Here is an 11,177-nt window from a genome sequence, read left to right as displayed (position 1 = left end):
GGCCTCCCAAAGTGCTGGAATTACTAGCGTGAGCCACTGCGCCCGGCCCATCAAGTCATTTTTAAAGAAAAGCAATGCTGGCCGGGCGTGGTGGCTCATGCCTGTAATCCCAGCACTTTGGGAGGCTGAGATGGGAGGATCGCTTGAGGCCAGGAGTTTGAGATCAGCCTGGTCAACATAGTGAGACCCCCATCTCTACAAGAAAGGAAAAGAAAAGAAAAGAAAAAAGAAAAGAAAAGAAAAGAAAAAAGCTTTTCAAAAATTGAAGTAATAAGTTCATAAGACCCTCTGAATATGCCTGTCAAACAATTTGAAACTTGGTCAAAATATTTAAAGGGGACAAAAGAGCAAAGAGAACAGTAGCTGCTTAAAGGCTGAGTTGCTACAAATCTTAAGAGAAACTCCACTCAAATACCCTCCAAATCAGACCACGAAGCAGTAAATGGTCTCATGTAGTTTATGGTAGAAGGAGCAAGGCTTTGGAGGCAGAGTCATCTACCTACAAATCTTGGCTTTGCCTTTTACTACATGGGTAACTTTTCTGTGCCTCGTTTTTCTTATGTGCAAGGTGGGACTAGTAATTCCTGTTCTCTCAAAGATTTTATAAGGAATAAAAGAGGCAACATATGTAAAGCACAATGTTTGGTAAATAGTAGAGGAACAAGTGTGAATTTCTTCCCTCCTACCTAGAACAGATGTTTCAACCTTCTGGGTGGAAGGGCTAATCCCCAGTCAGGCACAAACAATGAAGATCACTGTATCTATTTATGTCCTAAAACAATACGGTGTTAACAAGAAGTTACGGTTGTATAGTGGGCTCTCGTCCCTTAATGAATTGGGTCTTATTATTTTTGTTTCTACAGCCTCTAGCATAGTACACTGATACAAATGTCAGCTAAATGAATGAAAGACATGGCGACATACTCTCTCGTGAAGATATACTATCTTGGGAAGATATATTCTCTTGAGAAAAATACTACATTTGAAGCTTTCACGTTCTGGAATAGTGATTCTTCCTTCATCTGCAAACACAGGCTCTACAAATGTGGGTCTGGCAGGCAGAACAGAAAATTTTAAAACCATCAGCACATCCCTTTTAGTTTTCAGTCTGGCTTTGCATTTTATCTTTCTCTTCTGCTCTGGGTTAGAAAGTGAGCCTTTACTTAGTGGGGTGGCTAGACAGTTACCAGAGACAGGCCAAAGGATCGGATCCGGGAGGTACCAGCCCGACCCCTAGTTCTGGCTTACGCAACCCCACAGATGTACACATTTCGCTGCATCTGAGAAGAGAGAAGAGAGCACCGAGGGCCCCAGTGGGCTGCCCCGGCACCCTCGGCGGCAACGCGGAGACCAACTGTCCGGAACAAACAAGACCAGGAGGTTTGAGGGTAGCCAACGAGGAGTGCGAACAGAGCCCCCTTGAGAGAAGGCTGGGAAAAGGAGCCTGTCTGGGATAGCCCCCAGCACAGTGCTACACAGAAAAACCTGAAGACAAGCTGGGGGTCTCCAAGCACCGAGGAGAGGGGCAGGGTCCGGGTCTCCATGGAAACAGGAAAGGGGGGCTGGATACCCATCCCCATGGAAACGGAGAAGGGGTGGGGTCCCTATGGTGACCAGACTGAGGTCTCTATTGGGAAATGCTTCAGGAGGGAGCCTAAGTCCCCCGCCCCCCAGTAAGTCCCAAGCCCAGGCCAAGTCTAGTTTCGCCTTTTACCTCCGCGGCTCCCGGCAACGGCGGCAGCAGCAGCTTCTCCCCTCCCCAGCGGCACCATGATTGCCCCCACCTTCCCCTAACGTCACTTCCGCTTCCGCTTTCCGGAGGAAGGAGGGGACAGCGGATCCGCCCCTCCCTGGCGCTTCTGGTTGGCTCAGGTTGTCAGGGGGCTGAGCTGCAGCCTCCAATTGGCGAGCGGGAGGGGCGGGGCGGGGCGGGGCACCGAAGGGAAGGCGCCCAGAAGGTGAGTTTATTCGCGTGGGGAAGCGCCCGGGGTGTCACTGGCGGCCCGCAGGGTGTCGCCCTCGCGGCACTGGAATCAAGGAGAAGGGAACGAATCCCCAAGGAAGAATCCGAAATGTCCTCAGCCAGGTTTGCGCTGCCCGCCCTCGTCCTGGCAGCCACAGCAGCAGCGGGAAGGACCACAGTTGGCAGTCAGAACCTGGCTCCAACCCTCCAGGGGAGCCTGGACGACCGCGACGTGCCCAGGTTTCTCCCGCCGGGGCCTCGGCCTTTCCTTCAGCACCCATCAAAGTTAACACAGACGGGAGGCCCAGAAAGGAAGAGAAGACCCCAAAGGCAGAACTAAGAGTATTCTGAGCCCAGCTGGAGAGGACGCCGCCGCCTCTTCCCTTCTCACGCGCTTGCCTAGGACGCCCAGCTCTCTTCTCACACTCTTGCCCAGGCTGGCGGTCCCAACTTTCTTCCCCAGCAAGAGGACGCAGCTTCGGCGGGACTCATGCCCGGGCCAGTTAGCGCCACCTACCGGCCACTCCCTTCTTTAACCTTTCACATTGTTCTGGCCCGTGTCTTAAACCCATTTTACAGTGCCCAATAGTGGGCATTCGTACCCAGGAAGCGATTCTGCATGTGCCTTCGTTATGCCTCTGTCCTTTCCAAATGCCTGGAGGATCTAGCTGTTAGATCCTCCCAGCTGCCACTCCCAGCTGCCACTGCCTGTTTTAACCATAAGCTGCTTCTCTCGAATATTCAGAGTCGGACAACTCCAAAGACTAGACCAGGGGACAAGGGGTTCAGGCCAGTGCCATAACCATTTCTTGCTGGAAGTATGTGAATAGTGACTGGTGCCCACCAGACTGCCAGGAATATGTCTCTTTGACCCCAAGGCTTGAGCCACAAAGTCCAGCTGCAGCAAACTGCCATCTCTTAAGAGATAAAAACATATACAACCACCACTGTTAAAAATACATTTATCATTAAAATATATTACACATGGAGACGGGAAGCATCATATACAGTTTGGAAGACTTGCTGACCCAGAAAATCCCACTTGTTTCACCGAACACTCATTTTTTCAGTAATTTTACATTTTTCGAGACGGGGTCTCCCTTCTCACCTGGGCTGGCGTACGGTGATGTGTTCATAGCTCACTGCAGCCTCAAACTCCTGTGCTCAAGTGAGCCACCCACGTCAGCCTCCCAAGTAACAGACCACAGGCATGCATCACCACGCCCAGCTAATTTTTTAAAAATGTTTTTGTAGTGATGGGGTCTCCCTGTGTTGCCCAGGCTGGTCCCAAACTCCTGGTCTCAAGTGATCCTCCCACCTTAGTCTCCCAAAGTGCTGAGATTACAGGCGAGAGCCACTGTGCCTGGTCATTTTAATTTTTTAAATGCCTGTATTGCCCTCAGAGGCTGAGCAACCAGCTTCAGAGTTATCGAGCCATTATCTGGGCAGGAACGGGGGTAGAGTTTGCATATGCATATACATGTCCTCAGACAGAGCACTGAAAGCATCTGGGGTGGCTGTGGCCTGTTCTACCCAGCAGCTTCTGCCTGCATTCTTGCCATCCAACTCATTGGCCTTTCAGGACTTTCCATCAAATATCTGCTCATGGGGATCTCAGCCCAGGCTACAGGGAAGGCACTGACTATGCCCTGGAGGTAGGGTGAGTGAGTACAACAAATACAGTTATTTAAAAACATTTTAGGCCAGGCGTGGTGGTTCACACCTGTAATCCCAGCACTTTGGGAGGCCTGGATCACCTAAGGCCAGGCATTCGAGACCAGCCTGGCCAACATGGTGAAACCCTGTCTCTACTAAAAATACAAAAAAATTAGCCAGACGTGGTGGCAGACGCCTATAATCCTAGCTACTCGAGAGGCAGAGGTTCAGTGAGCCAAGACCACGCCAATGCACTCCAGGCTGGGCAATAAAAGCGAAACTCTGTCTCAAAAAAAAAAAAAGATCAATCTGTGTTAAATAACTAAAGTTGAAAATTGAATGTCAGTTTTATTATGGCGGATTTTCTCCCATGTCTTCACGACTCACAGCACTGAGTGTGCTAACAATGGTGGGCTTAGTCAGGGTACTAGGCTCAGGAAATAGCTGCCATTCTTGCTACCAACTGGCCTCACATAATTATCTTAAGGCATCTCTTGAGCTGAAACAGGTGGGGCTGGTAATTGGCAGCCTCAAGTAAAATAGGAGGAGAGATATAGAGGCTCAGAGTGGGTTGCAGAGGAACTGGTGAATAAATTCTTGAGCCTTTTTCTTCTCTGTCATATCAAGCTTTTGGTGACCAGCTGGGTTTCGAAGCAATAAGCTGCCAAATATGCTAGCTGCAAGAAAAAACACAGAAAAGAAATGATTCAGCAAAAGAAGGTACTAAAGACACACATCACTTAACAACAGGGATATGTTCTGAGAAATGTGTCATTAAGTGATTTTGTCATTGTGCAAACATCAGAGTGTACTTAAACTTTCACAAACTTATACTTACACTTGTACTTACACAATTCTATATGGTATAGTCTATTGCTCCTAGGCTTCTGTACAGCATGTTACTATACTGAATACTACAGGCAGTTGTAACACAGTGCTAAGTATGTGTGCATCCAAATATATCTAAACATAGGAAAGGCACATCAAAAATACGGTATTATGAGCCGGGCATGGTGGCTCACACCTGTCATCCCAGCACTTTGGGAAGCCAAAGCGGGCAGATCACTAGAGGCCAGGAGTTCAAGACCAAGCTAGGCCAACATGATGAAATCCCATCTCTACTAAAAATACAAAAATTAGCCTGTCCTGCCAGTGGGCTTTCCAAGGGGAATGGTGCTGTGTCAGAGGTGGCTGAGGTTGGGAGGTTATAGGGGAGACGGCCCTGCTTGGTGTCCTGCCTCTCTGGTTCCCGCCTCCTCCCCCCACCACCCCCTGTCCCCAGTCGGGGCTTGTCCCCAGGCTGAGACAAGGTTCCATGAGCATGGTAGGGATGGCTAAGGTGTGGGCATTGGAGGGTGTGGCCCTGTGGCCCCTGTCCGAGGGGTGGCTGTGAGGGCTGGAGTGGCCATCTGGCTCCCAGCCCTCTCCCATCCTGCAGCGGGGAGGGTGGGCATGTTGGGCTGGTCACTGCCCTTAAAAAAAAAAAAAAAAAAAGCCGGGTACGGAGGCTCAGCCCTCTAATCCCAGCACTTTGGGAGGCCGAGGCAGGTGGAATCATGAGGTCAAGAGATTGAGACCATCCTGGCCGACATGGTGAAACCCTGTCTCTACTAAAAATACAAAAATTGGCTGGGTGTGGTAGTGCGTGCCTGTAGTCCCAGCTACTTGTAAGACCGAGGCAGGAGAATTGCTTGAACCCGGGAGGTGGAGGTTGCAGTGAGCTGAGATCACACCACTGCACTCCAGCCTGGGTGACAGAGTGAGACTTTCTTAAGCACACACACACACACACACACACGCATACACAAACACACACACAAAACCACAGTATTATAATCTTATTGGCCCTCCATCGTATATGTGGTCCTTCGTTGACCAAGATGATATATGGTACATGACTATACTTTTTTGGGGGGGTGGGGGGAATGGAGTCTCACTCTGTCACCCAGGCTGGAGTGCAGTGGCATCTTGGGTCACTGCAGCCTCCGCCTCCTGGTTTCAAGCAATTCTCCCAACTCAGCCTCCCGTTTAGCTGGGATTACAGGCATGCGCCACCACACCCAGCTAATTTTTGTATTTTTAGTACAGGTGGGGTTTCACCATGTTGGCCAGGCTGGTCTCAAACTCCTGACCTCAGGTGATCTGCCCACCTCAGCCTCACGAAGTGCTAGGATTACAGGTGTGAGCCACCGCACCCAGCCCATGACTATACTTATTCTTGTGTTGTTAGGAGTAGGGAGGAGGCCGGGCGCGGTGGCTCAAGCCTGTAATCCCAGCACTTTGGGAGGCTGAGACGGGCGGATCACGAGGTCAGGAGTTCGAGACCACCCTGGCTAACACGGTGAAACCCCGTCTCTAGTAAAAAATACAAAAAAAAAAAAGAGTAGGGAGGAGTGTCCAAATGCAAAACTTTCTGCTTTAAAAAATCTTTGCCCAGAGCTTGACATTTTAGTTCTGCTGCAAGGGACCTGGGACCCTCCTCAACCTCATTTCTCATTACAAGTCTCAGTTTGCAGAAATGCTTTCCATAGACATTTGGCTGCTTACCTAGAATATTCTCATCCAAATGATTTTTTGCTGAATTTTTCAGCAGTTCTTGTAAAAACGCCATCAAGTAGTGGAAGACATTTTTGTAGAATGTGGGGAGAGTAGAAATGACCTGAAAGAGAAAGAACTGGCATTTGTCTTTTGTTCACTGAATTATTTGTCAAGTGGCTACTATAGTCCAAGAACTGTGTACATGATCCGAGTGCACGAGAAAGACTGTGCACAGAAAACTGGTTGCTTACTACTTGGCATAAGTACCAAAAGAGAGGTAGGAGTCAAATGCAACATGAATTTAGAAGTCAAACTTTTAACTACATGTTCCTATAAGACTGAAGGAAATAAGACATTTTAGTTGGGTCTTGAATATAAGACAAAATTGGACTTACAGAGATAAGAACTGGGGTTATTTAGAGCAAAGAAAGTATAAAAAAGGGCAGGAGAAGGGAAATAGTGAGATAAGTAGAGAGAACACTTTATGAGAAGTCAATTTTGGCAGGAGCATAACTAGAAGGGTTGATCAGGCTCTGATCAATGAGTACTCCAGCTATCTGTATATCAGAATCAGTTTGGAAGCTTGAACAAAATAGATTCCAAAAGTGATTATGGGCCGGGCTTAGTGGCTCATGCCTATAATCCCAGCACTTTGGGAGGCCGAAGCAGGTTGATCACCTGAGGTCAGGAGTTTGAGACCAGCCTGGCCAACATGGTGAAACCCCATCTCTACTAAAAATACAAAAATTAGCCAGGCACGGTGGTGCATGCCTGTAATCCCAGCTACTCAGGAGGCGGGGGCAGGAGAATCACTTCTACCTGGGAGGCAGAGGTTACAGTGAGCCAAGATCGTGCAATTCACTCCAGCCTAGGTAATACAGCAAGACTCCATCTCAAAAAAAAAAAAAAAAAGTGATTGTGATTCAGTGGATTTGGGGTATGGCTTTAGAATCTCTATTATTGGCAAGTTTTCTAGATTATTCTGCCAAGGCCTGTTGCATGTGTGAACCACCAAGCTAGATCATAGAAAGTCTTCGATATTTAAGATCAGTAATTGGCAATAGAGAGCCAAGTATAGTTTTTGACCAACAGTCACAGGACAATAGCTTTAGAATACACAATCTGATTGCAGTGTGCAAAACAAATCAATAGGAGACCGTGAATGCAGGGCACTGAGCCAAGCTAGGTACAATGAGAATGGAAGAGAGAGGACGGGGGATAGAGCAATGAGACTGTCAATGAGAATGGAAGAGAGAGGACAGGGAATAGAGTAACGAGACTGGGCATGCGGGAGGCAAGGAGAGGGTGGAGTCAGAAATGACTCAGGTTTTGAGGTTGACTCACTGGAATTAAGGTTGATGCCATTAAAAGAAACAAAGACATAAGAGAAAGAACAGGTTTGAGAAGGAAAGATAAGGTGTTCAGTTTCTGAGATGCTGCACTTGAGGAACTGTGTCCACTCTGTTCCCTCAGCCCCATGGGGTCTGGGGCTAACCACATGCTGCTCAATGCTTCCTCTCACCTGTTTGCTTGCTGTGTAGTTGCCAGAACACTCCAAGCAGTTATGGTAGGCGCTGTAACAGATGACAGGCTCTGGAAGGCTCTCCAGGAAAAGCAGCAGGGCTTCGGCTACAGAATGATTGCTGGCAGCTTTTGGCCCGTTGTTAAGGAACCGATGATGCTGCTGCCCATGGTTAGGAAAAGGCCCAGGAGCAAGCATGTGCCAGAAGTGCTGACTACCCTGTCAGGCTCTCTGCTCAGGGCTAGGATGCCAGCCTAACTTCTCGAAGGGGCCACATTGTTTGTCAGGTGAGCCAGGCCCTCCTGAGTTCCTGCTCTATTGGTTGCTTAAAGTTGTAAATTCTTAGCCTGGGCTACATGGTAAAACCCTGCCTCTACAAAAAGTTCAAAAATTAGCCAGGTGTGGTAGTATGTACCTGTGGTCCAAGCTACTCGGGAGGCTGAGGTGAGAGGATCGCTTGAGCCCAGGAGGTAAAGGCTGCAGTGATCCAAGATCACACTACTGCACTCCAGCCTGGGTGATAGAGATGGACCCTATCTCAAAAAAAATAAAATAAAATAAAAATGTAAAGCCTTCTCTATGCAAACTTTACATAAAACATGGTAGCTGAGGATACAATATCAGATTTTGAGCCATAAAATACTTTCCTTTCCCTCACCTCTCTCTCTCATATTCTCTCTCTCTCTCTCTCTCTCACTCATATTCTCTCTCACTGTCTCTCTCACACACACATACAGTTGAATGTCTGAAGGATACAGAGGTTATCAATCATTCCAGTATCCAAGCAGTCCCTGACATGTTCAAATTCTGACCTCAGGCCTGGTTGCTGAAACAGATCTTCCTGCAAAAGGGAAAACAGTAACAAAACAATTATTTTCTCAGAAAATCATCAATGATTTCCTGACCTGGCAATATCACTAGCAGAATGCAAAAAGGAGCAGTGTGGTGAGGCCTCTGAATCACCCTGACAGATGATCTAATTTAGGTTGATGTGGCTAATTCATCTTGCAGGCCTTCCCAGGCAAGTTTCTACAATAGGTCTTCAGGCATCTACTATAAAACTATGGGTAGGGCACACAACACACAAGAAGATCCAACATTGGAGAAAACATAAAAGCAGCTATGTTTCCTGCAGTAGTATAGAGGGATTACCCAGGGGGAAAAAAAATGAAGAAAATATACAGTGCATAAGAGCATAAGAGAACACTAACAAGGCACCTCAATGCTTTGGGCAAATAAGATTATGGCAGTGGTCAGGCGTGTTGGCTCATGCCTGTAATCCCAGCACTTTGGGAGGCAGAGGCGGGCGGATCACGGGATTGAGACCATCCTGGCCAACATGGTGAAACCCTGTCTCTAATAAAAATACAAAAATTAGCTGGGCTTGGTGGTACATGCCTGTAATCCCAGCTACTCGAGAAGCTGAGGCAGGAGAATTGCTACAACCCGGGAGGTGGAGGTTGCAGTAAGCCAAGATGGTGAACTGCACCCCAGCTTGGTGACAGAGCAAGACTCCATCTCAATAAAAACAGATTACGGCAACAAAGCTATTTCCATTAGTCTCAGGATACTTTATGTTCATTTGTTTTACAAAATGATTTAATACCATATAACTATATTAATAATAACAATATTATATGTATTGCTCAAAAGTTCCATTTGAAAGGAGGGCTACAGAGAAGGTAGAATAGTACAGCACTGAAGAATATGACTTCTCTAGCCAGATTCACTGTATTCAAATTCCACCTCTGCCCATTTATCAGCTTGGGGACGTTAACCAAGTTATTCACCTTTCCAGGCATCTGTTTCCTCATCTGAGAACTACTGTGAAAACTAGAGGCAATGCTGTAAAAAACAATTAGAACAGTGATTGGTACACTGCAACTCTCAATAAATGTGAGGGGGAAAAAAGTGAAAATGGAATATCATAAGAATGCATATTTTAAAAAAAAAAGGATGTTGCTTTGAAGTGGTCAAGTGGGCTTGTAATTTGTATAGGTCTCCGTGAAACCTACATAAACAGGTCAGTGAAACTAACCAATCTGATTAGTGAAGCCTGCCCTAGTCACTCTAGAAATCAGGCCTCCAAATCTGTGGCCCAGGGGTTGCATCTGGTCCCCTGCCTCTGCTTGGTTTATCAACAAGTTGGCCCCACCCATTCCCAGAAGCTGGTAAGAGTTCCTGAAGGAGAGTGATGACATCCTGAGAGGCCTCCCTGCATGTAATAGCAGGGCCTCTGGCAGGTCGCGGTGGCTCATGCCTGTCATCACAGCACTTTGGGAGGCTGAGGCGGGCAGATCACCTGAGGTTAGGAGTTGCAAGACCAGCCTGGCCCACATGGTGAAACTCCATCTCTACAAAAATACAAAAATTAGCCAGACATGATGGCGGGTGCCTGTAATCCCAGCTACTTGGGAGACTGAGGCGGGAGAATCACTTGAACCCAGGAGGCAGAGGTTGCAGTGAACTGAGATTGCACTATTGCACTCCAGCCTGGGCAACAGAATACGACTCTGTCTCAAAAAAAAAAAAAAATAGCAGGGTCTCCCAGGAGTGTGAAACATGGCATACTAACTATCCTTCCTCCCCTCCCTGGGTGAAGAACAGTTCTCCACAGGTTCCTTATGCAAAAAGTTCTTGGGGCTGATGGTCCCTCTCAAGGCAACCTGGCCTCAATCAGGTCTGAATGCTTAAACACAACCTACCTGCTGGACAGCATTTCGGTACAGGTAATCAACCATCATCCAGAGCTCTTTGGGGATTTCCATGGGGCTCTCCAACTGGCTGCAATCATCTCCAGTCCGTATTGGCATCAGAGTCTGGAAAACAATCAAGATCATGACAGAACTTCTGCCAGGCTGGCTCCAGGAAAATGCATGGCATGGGGACGGCAAACCCACAGAAAAAGGAAAATATTTCACTGCCCCTAACCACACATTCCACAGACAGAAATGAAATCAGGTGGTATGATCAAGGAACAAAAGGTAATTTTTGAGAATCAGGAGAGGGCTATGACAAGCAGTTTCAATGAATCAGGTGAAATATGCACCATCTTTTTAGGAAAAAAATCATTCCTATAGCATTTCACTATAGAACCAGAGAGAAGATGTGGTCTGGTGAGGAAACAGCACAGGCTTGGGAGTCCAAAAATCTGAGTTTAAGGCCCAGGCACTGTTTTGATTTTTATTTTTTATTTTTATTTTTATTTTTTTGAGACGGAGTCTCACTCTGTCGCCCAGGCTAGAGTGCAATGGCACGATCTCGGCTCACTGCAACCTCCACCTCCCAGGTTCAAGCGATTCTCCTGTCTCAGCCTCCCTAGTAGCTGGGATTACAGGTGTGTGCCATCACGCCTTGGCAAATTTTTTATATTTTAGTAGAGATGGGGTTTTACCATGTTGCTCAGGCTGGTCTTGAACTCCTGAGCTCAAGCAATCCACCTGCCTCAGTCTCCCAGAGTGTTAGGATTACAGGTGTAAGCCACCGCTCCCGGTCCAA

General features: G+C 47.5%; 1 protein-coding gene across 1 annotated transcript in view; it reads right to left on the bottom strand.

The window, feature by feature from the left end:
- Window positions 1–3,942: 3,942 nt before the first annotated feature.
- Window positions 3,943–11,177, bottom strand: part of INPP5B (inositol polyphosphate-5-phosphatase, 75kDa) — a 95,297-nt gene continuing 88,062 nt past the window's right edge. The window contains exons 20-24 of the mRNA XM_011955648.1: window positions 10,385–10,498; window positions 8,436–8,520; window positions 7,680–7,807; window positions 6,167–6,278; window positions 3,943–4,296 (exon numbers count right to left, since the gene is read on the bottom strand). Coding sequence (XP_011811038.1) covers window positions 4,181–4,296; window positions 6,167–6,278; window positions 7,680–7,807; window positions 8,436–8,520; window positions 10,385–10,498 — 555 coding nt within the window. The 3' untranslated portion in view covers window positions 3,943–4,180. The remainder of the gene's footprint in view (window positions 4,297–6,166; window positions 6,279–7,679; window positions 7,808–8,435; window positions 8,521–10,384; window positions 10,499–11,177) is intronic.

Source organism: Colobus angolensis, unplaced genomic scaffold (genome assembly GCF_000951035.1).
Source record: "Colobus angolensis palliatus isolate OR3802 unplaced genomic scaffold, Cang.pa_1.0 Scaffold4, whole genome shotgun sequence".
Taxonomy (NCBI): Eukaryota; Metazoa; Chordata; class Mammalia; order Primates; family Cercopithecidae; genus Colobus; species Colobus angolensis.
Note: the sequence above shows the minus strand (reverse complement) of the source record. Positions and strands in the feature narration are given on the sequence as shown.